The 19,550-nt window shown below is 48.5% G+C and overlaps 1 protein-coding gene across 3 annotated transcripts in view; it reads left to right on the forward strand.

Annotated features, from left to right (window-relative positions):
* Positions 1–19,550, forward strand: part of DSCAM (DS cell adhesion molecule) — a 580,894-nt gene that overhangs the window by 367,330 nt on the left and 194,014 nt on the right. For all 3 annotated transcript variants that reach the window (XM_084800819.1, XM_084800820.1, XM_084800821.1), the window contains exon 11: positions 11,886–12,059. In XM_084800819.1, the coding sequence (XP_084656945.1) occupies positions 11,886–12,059 (174 nt within the window). The remainder of the gene's footprint in view (positions 1–11,885; positions 12,060–19,550) is intronic.

Here is a 19,550-nt window from a genome sequence, read left to right on the forward strand (position 1 = left end):
ACTATGCACCAGCCTAGTGCAGGTACTAAAACCAGTGACCCTGCCCTCTGCTTAAGCCTGGTTGTGCCATGTGAGTCCTAAGTTGACCCAGCAAGGTATCTCAAGACTCTCCACAGGAAAAGATGATATCTCCCTGCACCCCAAAGTAATAAACTAATTTGAAAACTCATCATGAACCCTAATGTACAACAAAGGCTATCATGTTTGCTTCCCAAGTGGGGGACCACGGGCCTCAGTAAGCAATGAGTTCTCAGAAAGGGCCAGAAGCAATACAAATAAACAGATGCTTGATGCATTTATCTTTTTCTACTGAGAGTAGAAAAAACAGAAAGAGGGGAGCTTGACAGATATGAAAGCCTTCTCCTCCCTGGAACGGGTGGAAGCCAGGAACCAGCCTAGTACGGCTCCCCGCTCAGCCATCCCAGGCTGCAGACACCCCTCACCTCCCCGCTCAGCCATCCCAGGCTGCAGACACCCCTCACCTCCCCGCTCAGCCATCCCAGGCTGCAGACACCCCTCACCTCCCCGCTCAGCCATCCCAGGCTGCAGACACCCCTCACCTCCCCGCTCAGCCATCCCAGGCTGCAGACACCCCTCACCTCCCCGCTCAGCCATCCCAGGCTGCAGACACCCCTCACCTCCCCGCTCAGCCATCCCAGGCTGCAGACACCCCTCACCTCCCTGCTCAGCCATCCCAGGCTGCAGACACCCCTCACCTCCCCGCTCAGCCATCCCAGGCTGCAGACACCCCTCACCTCCCCGCTCAGCCATCCCAGGCTGCAGACACCCCTCACCTCCTTTCCCCCTCTTCCCCATTCCTCCAGATGTCCTCTTTTTTGTTCCTTCGCCCCAAGAACTCTGTAGCAGTCCTCTTGTGGGTAGAGGCAGCCATGCCAGTTACAGATATTTGGACACCCTTTTGTGGGGTGCTGTCTTACTTAGGGTTTCTATTGCCTAATGCTCTAATGAAACACCATGGCCACAGCAACTTGAGGAGGCAAGAGCTTATCTGGCTCACATTGCCACATTGCTGTTCATCATCAAAGGAAGTCAGGACAGGAACTCAAACAGGGCAGGATCGCGGAGGCAGGACCTGATGTGGAGGCCATGGAACCTGCTGCTTATGGCTTGCTCCCCATGGTTCCCTCAGCCTGCTTTCTTTTTGTTTGTTTGTTTGCTTTTTGAGACAGGTTTTCTCTCTGTAGCCTTGGCTGTCCTGGACTCGCTTTGTAGACCAGGCTGGCCTCAAACTCACAGTGATCCACCTGCCTCTGCCTCTTGAGTGCTGGGATTAAAGGCGTGCGCCACCACGCCTGGATCTCAGCCTGCTTTCTTATGGAACCCAGGGCCAGCAGCCCAGGGGTGGCACGGCCCACAATGGGCTGGGCCCGTCCCCCACCAATCACTAATTGAGGAATTGATCTCCAGGCTTGCCCACTGCCCAATCTTATAAAGGAATTTTCTCAATTGAGGTTTCTGCCTCTCAGATGGACTGTAGCTTGTATAAAGTTGACACAAAACTATTCGGCGCAGGTGAGGTGCAGACCCTGGCCGTCAGACCCAAGTGCCTGGCTTCTCAGAGCCCCACCGCACAGCATAGGTGCCATCCGCTGTGTCTCTACCCACATCCACTTCCTGCAGTGTCACCGGCCACATCAGCGAGCACTAAATGTGACTGCCTCACAGCTCAATTTTGTGGTAATTGAGTGCAGAGCCGGGATAAAGAAACAATTACTTCCTATTAGGTACACAATTACAACCAGGACATGAGTGTGCCAAAGTCACACCCTGCCTGCTGAGCCAGAGAAAACTCAGACGAGTCTCTGAGGAAGCTTTGTTTATCTTCAGTGGATAGGTTTCTTCACAGGGGGAAAAAAAAGTGGAATTAAGAGGAGGTGGCTACACTACCCACTGAACATAACAACATCAGATTTGAAGAGAAAACTGCCCGCGTGCTGTTGCAGTTAGTGGGCAGGGCAGTGCCGTGAGAATGTAGCACCTAGGGAAGGACGGATGAGAGAAAGATTACGTGAGAAATGTCGGTCCTTTGAGGACCGTCTGTGTCTGTAGCCGTGGTTTACAGACACCCTCCAGGGACTGAGAATCTTGCGGACAGAGTTGGCCTGCTCCGGCATGCCTGGCCCTTGAAGGAGAAGCCCTTGGTGGCTTCTTCTTTCTTGCTCCTCCCACATCATTTTAAATGCTCCTCGCAGTAAGACAGAAACCAGAGCCTGGTGACAGCCGAGGTCTTAGTTTGCTTCCCGTTGCTGTGATAAACACCAACGTGACCAAAAGCAGCTCAGAGGGAAAGGAGTCATTTCATCTTGTAATGCCATGCCACAGTCCACCACTGAGGGACACTCCTGAAGCCTACCAACTACTCACAAGGAAAGGAAACTCCTCCTCAAAGTAAAAACCGCTCGCTTGCTCTTCAAGAAAACACACTCTCTCTGCAAGGATGAAAGGGACACACTTTGATCCTTGGAGAGGAGAGAGAGAAGAGCTCGCAGCCTTCCTTTGGGATACATCTAAGAGAAGAAAGGGACCCCACTGTGCTGTGCTGTGCTGTGCTGTGCTGTGCTGTGCTGTGCCGTGCCGTGCCGTGCTGTGTTGTGCTGTGTTGTGCTGTGTTGTGCTGTGCTGTGCTGTGCCGTGCTGTGCCGTGCTGTGCCATGCTGTGCTGTGCCATGCTGTGTTGTGCTGTGCTTCACCTTACCTCATCCATCCCTCTACCCTGATAGCCAGTTATAAACGTGCTCTTTGAACAACTGAATTCTGCATATAACGTAGGTATTCACATTTTTGCAAGCTGTTTTCTTTGTCACAACCTTATATGTAAATGTTTTCTGTATAAAGATGCAAAGGGAGTCAGCCACTTGGCAGGTCAGAGGCCACTGGGGCCTGTGTCTTTCCGAGACTCAGCCAGGTGCTGTCTCTATGATCAACGCACCTTCAGAGATGGAGAGGAAACAGGCTCCCGGCTTGGCTTGCCATCGCTTCCTGTGCTGTTCTCCTAAGTGTGCTTCCCGCAACCTCAGCACCCGGGCACAGGGCAGGGCACAGCTTCCCTGCCAACGGGGAAGGGTTCCTGTGTGTTAACTGTGTGTTAACATCGCTGGCAATCCAGCCTCTGCCTCACTAAATGCTCTAATATTTCGTTCTTGTAATTGAGTTTAGAACTGCCCCCCCGCCCCCGCTCGACCCCGGCTAGCCACAGGAAACAGACAGCTCTCTTACCTGCTGCTGCTGCTTGCAGTGTGTCTGCTGGCCAACGTGCATCCCTCGTGCTAAGGGAATTACTGATTTGCAGGTTGTACACACTGGTTTAAACTGTGCTCTTTGGAGTAATGATGACTCTGAGAGGGAGGCTGGGAATCCCATGAGGCCACACTGAGTCCTGCTTCCCTCACACCTGGTGAATGCCAGCCCTTGTGTCTGCGTCCTCTTGGGGGACAGGCTGGCCAATAACACCCACTCTCACTCCTTGTAGCATGATCAGAGATGTCCACGCTCTGTCCCTTCACCTTGGCCTCATTATTTTTCCCAATGAAGAAAAGATTTAATGTTATTCACAGGCACTTAGAGCTTACTTCCATTTTCATAAACCTTTTAAATAACGCACAGGCACAGTCCATCTGCCTGGGAGTCAGTCAGCCATTCTTTCCCACTGTTTAGTTGAGAGAGCATAGCAGTGTTGTAAATCTTACCTTGTAAGTCTTCAGTATAAGTGTTTCTACTACCTTTAAAGTAATTTTTACAGTGAAAATTATTTGAAAACAATAAAAAAGTATGTGTTATTGATCTTGATGATCTTCTGCCTTTCTCAAAGCCAACCAGAATTTCAGCAGATATCCAGAATTTTTAAAACAAAGTTTTATGTAGTTTATAGGTTCATAGCTCTTTGAGATGTCTAAATTTTATCCTTGTGTGAGTGTGTGTGCATGTGTACGCATGTGCCTCTCTCTCTCTCTCTCTCTCTCTCTCTCTCTCTCTCTCTCTGTCTCTCTCTCTCTCTCTCTCTCTCTCTCTCTCTCTGTGTGTGTGTGTGTGTGTGTGTGTTTGTGTGTGTGTGTGTGCACACATTCACATGTGCTTGAGAAATCCTCTCCTTGGCTGAGATTTTAGGTCGTGTGCATTACAGTGGATGTAGCTCTTACTGTCACTAAGACTGGAATAAAACACCAGTAGCCTTGAACAGATTTCTAAAACAGGGAAAAGGTTATGGAGATGGCTCAGCAAGTGAGTGGGCTTGCTGCCAGTCCTGGTGTTCTGAGTTTATCCCTGGGACCCACACAGTAGAAGGCGAGAACTCCCGTAAGTTGCACTCTGACCTCCAACCCATGCAGTGGCCTGTGCATCCATATGCATACGTGGGGATATGTGCACACACACACACAAATAATAAATGTAAAACAGTGCACCACATTTAAGCACTTTAATACAAGTTAAATAATGTTTTCTTCATCAAAAAATAATACTTTTAGCCAGGCATGATGGCACATGCCTTTAATCCCAGCACTTGGGAGGCAGAGGCAGGCGGATCTCTGTGAGTTTGAGGCCAGCCTGGTCTACACAGCAAGTCCAAGACAGCCAAGGCTACACAGAGAGACCCTGTCTCAAAAAACCAAACAAAATAAAACATAAAAATAATACTTTTATTATGCTTTGAAAATGTCACACATCTGTACAAATGTATTTTCTCTTACCCACCCCCACTGACTCTCTCCAGCTCCCCCATCCCACCAACCCCTGAGCTTTCCCATTTGATGTCTGCATTTTAAAGAGCTAATTCTTAATAGCCCCTGAGTCCTGTGCTGACCTTGTGTGAATGGCGTGAAGCCATTCAGTGTAACATAGCCAACCCAGTAGCAACCACAACCATAAAGAAAATGGCTCTCCTTCCCCCAGCTGCCGTCACCCGCCAGTAGCTAAGTGTGGGCCTCAAGGCTGCTTCCCCTTCTGTGCTGGGTTTTCCAGCAGAACCAGTCCTGTGCAGGTCTTGTCAGGAAACCATAGACTCTGTGTGTGAGCAGCTTTGTCTTATTCAGAAGACAGTGGCTCATGGTGCTCCTGAGTCCAGCTCTGGGCTCTTGCCATGCTCTCGCTCTCTCTCTCTCTCTCTCTCTCTCTCTCTCTCTCTCTCTCTCTCTCTCTCTATTTATTTATTGAGCTTGTTTGTTGAGACAGTGTCTCTCTATGTAGCCCTAGCTGTCCTGGAGCTCTCTATGTAGACCAGACTGGCCTTCAACTCACAGAGAACAGCCTTTGTCTGCCTCCCAAGTGCTGGAATTAGAGGCGCACCAGCTCACTCTCTTATTGTCAAGTTTCTGTAAAACCCTTTACTCTTTTACAAAGGGACACGTTCTCCATAAGTTATCTTATAAGTTATAAAACCAAATTCTTTAAAATGCAATCTACTCTTATAGGAGAGAAATTCCATCCTCTATGTACGAAAACGAAGCTTATAGTATTCTCCATCAAACTCTTATTAAAATAACAAGAATCAAAAATAAAATTTGTGAAATAAGAACGTAGCACTTTTTAAAAATCTGAAATGCTTTGGAACACTTTAAGACAAAAGTGTAGCAAAAAATGTGCAAAAGATTTGGAGATATGCAAACAATAGTAAAAATGCTGAATAATTTATAAAAACATGCTCAAAGTCATCTATGAGCAAAAATTTTAAGAGGTGTCTGCTAAAATAAGATTGTGTCACATTGACAAAGAAAGATTAAGAGCTTTAATGGTGCACACGTGTAAATTAAAGCTGCAGTCAACACTGGCAGAAATAAAATCAGGGCCTTTTGGGTTTTGGGGTTTGGGGTTTCGTGCTTTGTTTGTTTTTGAGACAGAGTCTCTCTGTGTAGCCTTGGCTGTCCTGGACTCACTTTGTAGACCAGGCTGGCCTCAAACTCACAGCGATCCGCCTCCCTCTGCCTCCTGAGTGCTGGGATTAAAGGCATGTGCCACCATGCCCAGCTAAGCAGGGCTCTCTTTCTCAAGCAATTTAATAATGCGTATTCACACTTAAGTGCACATTCCTTTCTATTCAGAATGTCACTTGGAAGGCTCGCCATAAATACGGTGTATTGATCCACATCTTCTTGTATTGATGCGAGGAGTCAGGGGACGTGTCCATAGCACTGATCCTAAAACAAGGCCAAGTCATCACAGTGCTGTGTGGCTGCTATGTGCAGAGCCGTCTTTCAGGGGCATGAGCCATTACTCCACCCTGTGGTGGAGGGAGTCTGTTCACTCTCTCCCTCTAAGTGAGTGACTGTAATTCCTGTATGGTTCTCATCTCCCCACAAGTGTGGATCAGGAGTACAGGCATAGCCGAGTCCCCTGGATTAGGCTCTCTATCAGCTGGGGTCACGGTCACATGCTCTCTCATGTCCTGATTGGCAGGGTTTAGTTTGTCAGAGGCCAGTGGTTAGAGTTAGCCCTTGGTGCCTTCCTCCTGGAGCCATGGCAGGCTTGCAACATGGCAATCCCCATCCTGGGGGGGGGAGGGAGGAAGAGAGAGGCGGGGAGTGCGATAGGAGACAACACCGCTGCACCGATAGCTATTTACAGGGTGTTAGTCTCTGTAACTGAGCCATAAAGTCACTTTGTGTAAAAAAAATAGTCATGGATTTGTATGAGCCTAGGAGATTTGAAGCGTGTCCTCTCTCCAGACGGTGGGATTAGCATGGCTCACAGGAAAGGGGGTACCCCATTTATTTTTAACTGAATTACCATGACGTACCAAAGAGCGCTCACGTTTAAAACCACAGTAGGTAAGCTAGCAGACACCTTTCATTAATTAGTGACATGTGATAACTTCTTAAGGAAATGTATCTATTTAATTGAAGTTGCTAAACTTAGTGGCACTAAATTATTCATTACTTTTCTTTTGGCCTTTTAAAAATATAGTCACGAGTTTTTGTTTTATTATAATTGTTTATGGTTTTTGTCTATTCTGTTGTCTTCTTGGCAAATTCTATTGTCCTTTTCAAAGACAAGCTTTTAGCTCTGCTGGTTTTTCTATAGTATTTTTCTGTCTCACATCATTGCTTATAGTTTTTTTTTAATTGTTTCTTTCCTTTCCTTCGTGTGTGTGTGTGTGTGTGTGTGTGTGTGTGTGTGTGTGTGCATGTGTGTGTGTGTGCGCACTCTTTTTGTAGTCTCTTCTTAAACAAAATGCTGGATTTCTATTTTTCCTTTTTATTTGTTTTCATTTTCTAGTATTCAATGCTGTACATGTCACGGACATATTGCTTTGAGCCACATACCACAGATTTTTAAATATTTTCTTTTTATTTTATTCAACTCAAAATACTTTCTAATGTTTCTCATGAGTTCTAACATTGGCTCATGAGCTATTTAGAATGAATTGTTGCGGGGTGGTGATAGTTCACTCCTGTAATCACAACACTCAGGAGGCAGAGGCAGATCTGTGAGTTCCAGGCCAGCCTAGTCTACAGAGAGACAGTCAGGGATACACAGAGAAACTGTTTTAAAAACCAAAAACCAAAACCAAACTAACAAAGAAACAAAACAACTGTGCTGTTAGTTTTCAAATAACTGGAGACTTGGAGCTCGTCCAGATATATTTCTCGTGCTACTTTCATTCTGTAGCATGTATTGAGATTCCTTTCACAGCTCACGGTACCATCCCTCCTGATGACTGAGTTTGCTCAGCTTGCTCTGCCATGCAGACTCACTGGGCAGAATTTGTCTCCCATTACTTAAGAAACTGAGCATCTGAGGTCAGGCACCAACTGGCAAGCCACATTCTGATGAGGGCGCCCTCCTGGGCCTCACACTGCTGACCCCTTGCTGTGTCCTCACAGTGGACAAGAGTGTCCTCCAGGGTCACTCTTAAAAGGGACTGACGCTGTTCATAAGGAGTCCTCCCCACTCAACTGCACACTTCCCAAAAGCCCTCCTGCAAACACCTCCTTCTAGGCTTCAACATAGGGACTGTGTCTCTGGGTGCACAGGGACTGTGTCTCTCAGTGCCCAAGGACTGTGTCTCTGTGCCCAGGGACTGTGTCTCTTGGTGCTCAGGGACTGTGTCTCTCAGTGCTCAGGGATTGTGTCTCTCGGTGCTCAGGGATTGTGTCTCTGTGCCCAGGGACTGTATCTCTGGGTGCCCAGGGACTGTGTCTCTCGGTGCCCAGGGACTGTGTCTCTCGGTGCCCAGGGACTGTGTCTCTCGGTGCTCAGGGACTGTGTCTCTGTGCCCAGGGACTGTGTCTCTGTGCCCAGGGACTGTGTCTCTCGGTGCTCAGGGACTGTGTCTCTCAGTACTCAGGGATTGTGTCTCTGTGCTCAGGGACTGTGTCTCTCGGTGCCCAGGGACTGTGTCTCTCGGTGCTCAGGGATTGTGTCTCTGTGCCCAGGGACTGTGTGTCTCGGTGCCCAGGGACTGTGTCTGTCGGTGCTCAGGGACTGTGTCTCTGTGCCCAGGGACTGTGTCTCTCGGTGCTCAGGGACTGTATCTCTCAGTACTCAGGGATTGTGTCTCTGTGCCCAGGGACTATGTCTCTCGGTGCCCAGGGGCTGTGTCTCTCGGTGCCCAGGGATTGTGTCTCGGTGCTCAGGCACCGACTGACTCTTGGTTCTCAGGCACTGTCTGTCTCTTGCAGTGATTGCACCACAGTCTGTTGCAGCTCACCTGCCCTACTGTTGCTCAGTGTGGGGCTCTATAAATGCTCATTAAATCAATTCGATGATTGATAGTGGTATTAAATTTTTCTGATTTAAAATTTATTTTATAAAAACAGAACACATTATTTTATAGACATTTCTTTTTCTCTTCTCTTTCTTAGATGATAATTACTTAAAATATGCAATTATGTTTTGCCTTACTGAGGGGTGGGTCACATAGTTTTCTGGTAGATTCTGGTCCAAAGGGGAAGACTGAGGCAGGTCACAGCTTTTGCCAGTCTTTCCCTTCCCCCTGTTTTATGGCTATGACCTCGTCCCTTTAGAGGTGCTAACGGCAAATTGCTCTACTGGACTCATCTCTCACTCTCAGGCATTTTTATTCCTTGTAATTACGTTTAATGCTTTTCCTGGAATTCACTCTGAGGAAGGCACAATTGTGGCGCTGAACAGGGTGAACAGCTTCCTTCTCTGGCTTCCTTTATCCTTGTTGGAGTGGAGCATCTTCCAGCCGTGTGTGTGTGTGTGTGTGTGTGTGTGTGTGTGTGTGTGTGTGTGTATGTGCATGTGTATGTGTATGTATGTGTGTATATGTACATGTATGGGTGTATGTGTGTATGCATGTACGTATGTATGTACGTGCATGTGTGTATGTACGTGTGTATGTGTATTATTTGCATGGTTTATTATATGTTTATTGTAAGCAAGCACAGCAAAACCACAGAACTAGACCACTCATTGGACAGAAAGAACAATTTATGGGAGGGAAGCAGCCAGGCTGCCTCCTCCAGGGTAGAGAACAGTAGCTGGGGGAGGGAGGGGTGAATCAGCTTTTCAGGACAGGGAGCAGCCGTGGGAGGTGGCCTGGGGGCTAGAACAGCCTGGAGTTGGTGGGTGGACTTTGGCCTGTTGCAGGCTGAGTTAATCGGGTATTAGCAGCCCCTTGCTGGAGGTAGTTGACCACTGAAGGCAGAAAAAGAAAGCAGTGACTTTCCTGATAAACGGACACCGCCATATGAGATTCGTGAGGATGCAGAGTTTGGATTTCTCCTTACCCAGCACAGACCCCTCTGCTTCCCTGTTCAGAATCCCGCCTGGGCTGTTCTGGACCATCTTCTCAGGACACCGTCAGCAGCACTGCCGTTTGGGGGCCCGCTTGTTATGGCTAGTGTTTGTACACACACACACTAGCATGGAGAGGCCAGAAGTCAACACTGAACATCTTCCTGAATTTCTCTCTATCTTACTGTCCCAGACGGATCTCTCATTGGATGTGGGACTGGCCAATCCCACAGCACTGGTTGGTCTTCGGCCCACCTCAGGGATCCTCCATCTCTATCTTTGCCTCCTCAGTGCTGGGATATCGGAAACACACAGCCCTGGACCTATGTGGAGGTGCTAGGAACCAATCAGGCCCCATGCTTGCAAAGTCAAACCCTTTTTACCAACTGAGTCACCACTCCAGCCCCCTTTCAGCTTTTTCATTCAGTTTGCTGCACATCCACTGCAGCAGAGAGAGGCCGGTCTGTTCTCACTCAGTGCAAAAGAGGCTCTGGAGAACAGGATTCATTTCCACGGTGTCTTTGGAGAGGCTCACCACAGCCAGCTCTGAAGTCCCTGCAACGGGAGTCCTCGGGGAAGGACAGGCAATGTGTGCAGTCTAGTATTCTCAGGTGCGGCGCTGGAAGATCCCCATGAGCACAGAAGAATGAGCACAGAAGACGTGGCCTGCCCCAGGCCAGACTTAAAGCTCTCATGTAGAGTGTGCCTTTGACCCACCCTGTGAGCTTCCTCTAGGGAAGTCCTATCGTCAACTCTTGCACTTAATCTCTACAGAGTCCCCAGACTCACAGGGTAGAGAAAGAAGAGATGTGAGGAGAAGGAGATCTGAATGTCCTAGAACACATCCTCACCATGCCCCTCCCCCCAGCCAGCATGATAGGTTACCCCAAGCCACTGTTCCCCTAGACATCCATCAAGCCGTTGGTGGTGGTGGTGGTGGTGGTGGTGGTCGTCCTGGTGGTGGTGGTGGTGGTTTTTGGTTTTTCGAAACAGGGTCTCTCTGTGTAACCTTGACTGTCCTGGACTCGCTTTGTAGACCAGGCTGGCCTCGAACTCACAGAGATCCGCCTGCCTCTGCCTCCCAAGTGCTGGGATTACAGGTGTGTGCCACTATGCCCGGCATAGATCCTTTCTTCTCTAAGTTGTTTCATGCAGACCTTTCATGTGAGTCTGGATGGTCTTATGGTCCCAGCATATCCACCTGCAAGTGCTCCCGGGAGCAGTATTGTAACACTGTCAACACACACTGACCTGACTCATAGACAAGAGTCCAATGATACTAGTGGTGCTCTGTGATTCTCCGCTGTCACAGCCACACTGAGGACCGGTGGCCTTTGTAGCCTCTAGCATGGGCAGCAAGTGAGGGCTTTAAGTGTCATGTCCCCAGAGGAGCATTCCTCTGTCACTCCTCTGTTTACACCTACATCATATCCAGGGAACAGAAGGGACTTTGTTAGCAAGATGAGTGATGTCTACTCTGGGATTACTCTATGATTTCTTCGAATAATTTATCAGCTGCTTAACACTCATCAAATGCAGCATTTTATGGAGACACTATGTATAAACACTCCTGCTTTTTAATCTCATTCTGTGAAATACTGTCATTTGAACTAAGTGTGGCTTTCCCTAAGTAAGAGTTTTAATGTTACAAGGCGTGGCTTGGCACATCCCAGCACTGCCCGTATAAGGCGAGTTCAGCGTCCTCTATCAGAATGATGAGCTCAATCTTGCTGCCCGTGTGTTTATTCTCACTGTGTGGCACTTTCTGGTTTCACTGCCGTGAAAAAATACAAGCAGCCAGCTGATGGAGGGAGGCTGATTTTTTTTTTCCCAGTTTGATATAATGTGACTTATCGTGAGGTAAACACGACAGAGTCCATGGCAGTGGGATACGTGTGTGCCACCCCTCACATCTCAGCACACTGGGGAGCTGCTAAGAAGCAGTGCTGTCACCCAGCTGGCTGGCCTTCCCCTTTGTGTTCAGTCCAGGACCCCAGCCTGTGGGAAGATCCTGCTGCCCACATACTCCTTCCCTTCTCATCTTAAGCCCTCTGGGTGCCTTCGCATTCACGCCCAGGCGGAGGTCTGAGATGATTCTGAATCTAGTCACACTGTCAGATGGATCATTGCTCTTGGCATCACGGTTGCTGTTTTTTGTGTTTGTCTCCCAGGTGCTGGGGTCCCCCAGTTCCAGCCGATTGCGCTGAACGGCCGGATCCAGGTCCTAAGCAACGGCTCACTGTTGATCAAGCACGTTGTAGAAGAAGACAGTGGCTACTACCTCTGCAAGGTCAGCAACGATGTGGGCGCAGACGTCAGCAAGTCCATGTACCTCACGGTGAAAAGTAAGGAGGAAGAACGCTTTGTTTTACCTACCTAGGTCTTTGGGGGATGAGATTTTTCAGTTGGTGCAATGCGTACCTGTCTTAGAACAGAAAAAAGCAGGTTTGGATGTCGCTGGTGGTGTTTCCAGTTTTTAGCACTGGAAGTGGTTTTTAAAAGAATGGAAAATAGCCAGCCAGTTGTAAGCAGCCATCTGGGGCTTCCTGCACCCCAGGTGTAGAAGAGCCCTCTTCTCCTGAGCTGGCTCCACAGTCTGGCCTCAGGCCCTGACACCATAACTGACAGTGGATCTGGCACCCATCTTCCGTGTACTGATCTGTCAGTGGATGGGTCCAGTGCGTGGCCTTCAACATAGTCTTACAGAAGCCTATTTCATGTGCTTCACTGAAAACTGGCTTGGCCATAGATTTCCTTTGTAAAGTGGTCATTGGTAAAAGCAATGGCTGCCAAGCCTGACTTCAAACCCCAGAAGGCACATGCTGGAAGGAGAGGGCTGAAGATGGGCTCCTACCACCTGTCCTCTGACCTTCGCATGCATGCTGTGGTACATGTGCTCCCCTCAACCCCCATGCTCACCCTCCAACCCCACCTCAGAAAAATACATGTAAAAAATGTAAAGGCAGCGACTGGATACCTCATGCCCAACAGTAGAGCCGAGGCAAAAAAGATTTTAAAAAAAAATCAGCAAATTTTAAAATGTTATTTTTTTCTTTAATTCTGAGTTTCTGAAATACTCGGGTAACCTAAGACCCAAGAGCCGCGTTGACACCAGTTTGTCTTTATACTGTGAAAATAATATACTTGATAGTGTTAACTTGTAACATCATTATTTTTCTGTTCTACAAATATCTGTCACGATCTGACAGAACAAAGTCTTATGGAGTGCATAACACCCATTGATGGCAGTTTTGACCTTGTGGGTGAAAAACAGCTGTGCTTGAGAAAGGGAGAGGGGCAGCGCGGAAGATGTCAGAGTGAGTGACTCTATGAGGTAATAAGTTGTGTGTGTCCTGCTGATGGCAGGAGGCAGAACCTCAGCTTCATAAGTGACCATAAAAGAATAGGGAAAATGCAAAACATGAAAACTGAAGATTTCCGCCCCCCACTGCCACTTCCTCCTCCTCCTCCTCCTCCACACCTATGTGGCAGATGCTGGGAGCAAAAGACAAAGGCCAGAGGATAGTGTCTGCCCCCTTGAGCTCCTCACGCTGGGGGCAGTGGGCATCTGTGTACAATGCCTGAGCAGCAAAGAGCACAGGGGTCACAGGCCAAGGCACGCTTCTCAGTTGCTGTGGGATCAGTGATTTCTATGTACCATCTGGGTACCCAAAGTCCAAGCATCTGTGAGGTGAGCAAGCAAGTATACAGCTCCTCATAGCTCAAGCAAGTCACCCTGCAGCTCAGAGGAGAGCCCCCCTGCCCCCCCCCCACCCCCGCCGCCCCGGAACCCAGTCCACCAGGCCTTGCTCTCACATTGCAGCCTACAGACAGTGGGTAACAGTCGTCTGTCCTGAAGGGGGAGGGGAGCACCCCTGAAGAGAGAAGGGGGAGGGGGCGCCCCCACAGAGAGAAGGGGAAGGGGAAAGATGCCCACAACTCACAGACTGCAGCAAGGAGGACTTCCATGTGATTTATGGTGGAGGTGGAAGCCGGGGGTTAGCTGTAGGCATGCTGGGAAGTGTTTCTTAGAAGCAGCCAAGTCCTGGGGTCTCTAAAACCACATAATTAGTGTGTTATAAAGCAACATGATCATGGGCTGTAGAGATAAAGAAAAACACCAAGAGTCTTAGGAAACAGGAGCTTTCAGGAGAATATTCTGGAAGAGAAAATGTAGATGCATGGCCCAGGAGGAGGGAAGAGGAACAGGCCTATCTTCAGAGGGAGGTGTTTCCAAGGTTCCTATGACCTGCCCCAACTGTCAGCCCTGAGGTAACACCTCCAGACGACTCTTCTATGCTTGAGGAAGAATCCAAGTGTCCAGACACTTTCAAATGGAAGAAAAGTCCGTCTAAAGGGGACTGCATGGTTGTAAATAAAGCTGTGAAGTGCACGCCCCTTTCTTTTGCTTAGTTTTGTTTTGATTATTTTAATTAATGTATAATCACCATACAAATTGATGGGCTTCATTAGGATAGCCCAGTCGACTGTAGCATGTGCTTTAACCATATTCTGTATCCTTTACCCTAGCCTGGCCTCCTGACCACTAATCCCCTTTCCCTTCTCAAAGAGTCCAAGGTGTGTGTGTGTGTGTGTGTGTGTGTGTGTGTGTGTGTGTGTGTGTCATGTCCTTCATCCATCCAGCTCCTGATGGAACCCCAGGTTGGTTTTATAACTGGGCTGTAGTAAATATTGCTGCAATAAGTGTGGTTGAGCAGGTGTGCCCATGGTGTGCTAATTTAGATAGATTCCTTTGGGAGTATTCCCAGGAGAGGTACCCCTGGATCTGTCAAGCATACTATTCCTAGCTTTTGGAAGAACCTTCCCACTGGTTCCCACAATGGTTGCACTAATTTATATCCTCACCAGCCTTACATGAAGTCTCCTTTCCCACAACTCTTCACCCACACTTGTTGGCATTGGTTTTCTTGAAGTAAGCTATTCTGCCTAGGGCAAGATAAAAGCAATCTCAATGTAGTTTTTCATTAGCATTCCACGATTGATAGGTGAATATTCTTTGTGCATTTGTTGGTAGTTTTTTATTTGCTTTTTTTTTCTGCAAAAAGTGTTTATTCACTTGATCACTTGTTGATTGGATGATTGGGGGGTTACTGCTTTTTTGAGCTCTTTATATATTCTACTTTGTTGGTCTCATTGTATAGGGCTGCACATGTTCCTAAACACAGCACAGAGAGCTTGCCACTTCCTCAGGCAATATGGGGGGATAGACATGGCTGCTGGGAAGGAAATGCCACCTTCCTTAACAGGGCTAGAGTTACTCTTCAAACACATCTGCAAAACGTCTGCCTTTTACTGAGAACTATTGGGGCTACATCAGGAAGCTGGGAGTGAGCGCTGACTCGTGTTCTTCCCAGTTTGCCTACTGTATTCAGAGACGTTTGTCAGAAAAGAGGGCACTGTAGCAACAAACCCCACCACAGCAGCCCTCTTTTGTCTGGAAGCAGGCACAGGTGCTGCCCAGAGATAGCAGACAGTCTCTAGAACTGCCAGGAAAGCCGTCAACAGGATGGACAGCCTCCTATCTGCACAGAGCCTTCCAGCTCCACTGGTGTGCCTGCTCTGAGTCCTCACCACCACCTCAGTCCTAACTTATCTTGTACCAAAAATCCTTCCAGGAAAGGAGACAGTGGAGACGCCTTGGTGACAAAGACAGGGACGGCAGGCGAGGCTTCTGATTGAGCCAGGCGGTGAATGCGAAACAGCCAGGCACTGGACCGTGCCTCTTCCACTATAGCAGAGGCTGTCTGTAGTCTCAGGAACATAGAGATTTTTTTTCTAATAAAATAATCCCCTAAACTACTAGGCCTCTCAAATAGAAGTCAGTCCTAATGCCTCCCCCAGGTCCCAAGAAGGCACCTGCCCCCTCCGGAGAGTTCTGTGCTGGCTGTACCTCTCGAGGAACACGGGTTGCAGAAGCTCGCACGGAGAAAGCAGCTCTGTTTTTGTCTGCCGCTCTGCTCCAGTCCTTTCTGATCCTCTCATGTGGCATAAAAGAGCGTCACTCATCAAACAGTGGTAGAGGCGACCCTGGAGAGATGGTTACTCTGGGGATCTGATGAAGCCGGTAACCCCAGAACAACCCACAGGCCACAGCGCAGCCTAGACTGCCACCTCCCTCCTCCATGCTCAGCCTGGCAGAGCTCTGCCATGCCAAGTGTATGCTGTCCCCTTTCACTTCCTGTCACTATAATAGAGAACCCGCCAGAAGCAACTTTTGGGAAAGGAAAGGGCTTATTCAGCTTTTACATTCCAAGCACAGCAGGAAGTCAGGGCAGGAATGCTGCTTGCTGTCCTTGGCTTGCTCGGGAGTGGCGCCACCCACAGTGGGCTAGGCCCTCTCACTGTTAGTCATCAGTTAAAAAGAAACCCCCGCAGGTTTGCCTACAGACCAATCTGATGGAGGCATTTTCTTAATTGAGGTCACCTCGCTCCCCAGATGACTGTAACCTGTGTCAGGCTGACAACATACTCCTGGGTGTGCACATCTGTTCACACCAGGTCTCTGAACGTCTACCAATCAGACAGTGGGGTCTTGACAACTCTCAGACCCATATGAGGTCCCACCAAGGCGAGCTTGGCTGAAATAAGACAACCCATTACTCTCCCTTCTGTGTAGACACTTGTTTGTTCTCAGGTGGCCTTCTTCACCACAGAGCAAACATGAGACAGGAGCCCCTACTTAGATTAGTACATGTAATAAGAATATTCTAGAGTTAGCAGGAACCATCCCCACCTACTGTAAATACACAAATTCCACAGCACTGTGTGATATAAAAACATGAATGTTGTCTTATGTAAACTGTACTTCAGTCGAGCTGTTTGGTAATATAAATTTCAGGACAGCCACAATCAACCATTTCCAGTATGGGTTGTAAGTTCTTAAGGTCTAGGGGCAGAATTATCTGGCCTCCCCCCACTCTTCCACCTTTGAGAAACTTGTGTGAACTTGGGTAAAGTTATAATGCCCTCAAAAGCATCATGGCCCTCATCTGTAAGACGGAAGCAATGGCCTATTGGTTCAGGCAGCGTGATGGCACGGTCTGATAGCGGAGGGTCAGAGGTCAGAGGTCGGCCCCTCACTGGTGGAACCCGCTGCCCTCACGCCCTCAGCATCCACGTAGACTTTGTTTTAGGCATTATCAGTGTGTGTGTGATGTGAGTGAGGAAGGTCATGTGTGCTATGGCACATGTGGAGGGCAGAAGACAGCTTTGTGGAGATGGCTCCTTCCATCCAAGGTGTACGGGTTCGGTGACTCAGCTCAGGCCACAGCTACTGTCTTTACCCACTGAGCTCACGCTGGAAAACTCTTGATTTTTTTTTTTTAATTTCCACATCAGAATAATGTAATTTAAAATACTTGCAGTCTTTGTGTTAAAGCCATGCTGAGGTAGGCTCTCCTCCACCTTTTCTTACCGTCCCTCCCTTTACTGTCCTCAGAAGCTGATGGCCCCTAACACAAAGCTTCCCTCCCTCCTCCTCTAGTTTTCTTGATGTCTCCTAAGAAAGGACAGTTCCCTCTACACAAAGGTTAGATATTTTTTTAAATTATCTTTTCTCAGATAATTGAATTTTAAACCATTTAAAAAATGATATTATGCCTTCCCCTCTTGTTTGTGTAGCTGAAACAGTTCATAGGAAGGCCCTTTCATCACTGTGTCCGAACACAGACAATGACACGCACACCAACAAACAAGCAACGCGTATGCCCAGGCAGCTGCACGGCTGTCCTGAATGGCTGTGGCTGGTTGTCCACTCAGCTCTGGCCCGGCAGCTATCTCTCCAGTCCTGAGGCTGGATACTTCAGCAGATCTTGCTGGGAGACGGAACGGTCTGCTCTAGTTTGATGCTGGCGTTGGCAGCTTGTTTACGTTGGCCAGGAGAACAGGACGGTCCAAATGCTGTTTCCTGGCCAGCTCCTGGATGCCAGGGTCAGTCTCTACACCCTTGCTTCTCTCAATCTTTATAATTAGTCCCTTAATTTAAGCTTAATTCACCTCTGAAAGGATGCAGATAAGAACGCCTGCTTTTATTTATGACTGAAGTGGGCCCAGCACTTTATCTATGTCATCCTCCAAGGCCGCAGGGCTAGCTCCGATTTGTAAATTCAGCTGAAAAGAGCTGAGTCATCTGTTCCGTGGTTGGCCCTGTGAGGAGGCCAGTGCGCTCAGAGGAAGGTGCACTTGGGGAACTCCCTCCTGTAATGTATTTGGAGTTGGACACAGACCACAACTTACTCTCTCCTCTCCCGTGAGGACACCCAGGTGTGACCCTCTGCAGTAGCAATCTGGAATGCGTGTTAGGACTAGTCCAAAGTCAGCACTCCCAGGGCACGTTTGCAGAAGACCTTTTGTAATGCAGAGCAAGTCACAGTGGGGTGTCTGAAGCCTCGGAGCAGGAACCAGCCATCTGTTCTTGCAGTTTCGACATGGCTATGCATAATGGCAGAGGCAGGGGTGGGGACAGTAGATCTGTGGCACTCAGTCTTCTTCCCTGGTCACTGTCACCTTCTTTCTCACACTGTTGAACCAGCGGGATTTCAGAACACAAAGGCGATGTCTTCACTTTGTCTTGCCACTCGGCTACTGGTGTTAGAGACAACCGAGGAGCCCACTGAGAAGCTACACAGGGTTTTATAAACAGAGTGGAGGCTCCCATCTACACAAGAGAAAGCTACGTGTAGATAGAGCTAGAAGGTAAAAGGCACCTGGATGATTCTAATTTTCATCTTTATATCATTAGGCTATTTTGTGTTGCCTAGTGAGATGCCTAGTGTCTAGCTGTTTATATGCCTTAGTCAGGTCATAATGTTAAGGTGCTGGCTCTGGTGATGATCCCCAAACTCCATCACACTGTGGCAGATGTCATCAGGGTGGGAGAGTCACCTCGTGACAGGAGCTGGATGCTTCCTCATGGCTATCTTCCTGGACAAATGCACACAACTCCATCTCGATCTTTTTGCTGGGTGTGCAATACTCACTGCGTGGTTATATCCCATTTGTATCTGGTCCCATATTTATTGACCCTGGAGATGACATCATGTGTTCATGCCCTTTGAAAATAGCTACTCTGAGGAAGGAAAATCAGCAGACTCCAGCCAGTCTGTACCATGGGAAGGAGGGGCAGCAGGCGGCACTGAGAGGAGGCTCTCGACCTGGGTGTTAGGGTTCCTTCACTCCGCCACTTTCTGTAGACGTCTCAGGACCACTAGAGAGTGCCACTTCCTTCCCACCTCAGGTGTGCAGGCTGGGAGCCTCATTGTGTGTACCTTGAGTGTAGGTTTGGTACATAATGGGCATCCGTTAGTCTACAGTGTAGCCTTGGGATGTCAGGTTGGCCTCCTACTCTCGGGGTGGTCCCGGGCTGAAGACAGTCGGCTGCTGGGCGTGGGTCTGGAAGGCTGTCCCACTTCACGTGCTTTTACATGTCAACCTGTGAGGTGCGTTAACTCTGTGTGTGGTCAGACGCCATCCTAGATGGCGCTATGCAGGTCTACCTATTGTGGATATGACTGGCATTTAAATTGTCAGCTGACCAAGTATGGTTTTTGCCCTCCGTAGTACCAATCGGCCTCATCGGGTGAAGGCCTTCGAATAAAGCAAACATTTAACACCCTTCACATCAGTAAATGTACAGAGAAACTCTTATACATCAAACTCATTGCAAAGCCTGGCCCTAGTTAGGAGTGGGTTCATCTTGCCTTCTCATGTCACTGACTTCAGATGTGCGCTGAGCTGTCTCCCAGCCCATCACAGTGGCCAGCCCAATCTAAACCATGATACTCTGCCCTCCCCTGGACTGGAGCAACCAGTCTTTT

The sequence above is a fragment of the Acomys minous genome (assembly GCF_964271855.1).
Source record: "Acomys minous genome assembly, chromosome: 11".
Lineage (NCBI taxonomy): Eukaryota > Metazoa > Chordata > Mammalia > Rodentia > Muridae > Acomys > Acomys minous.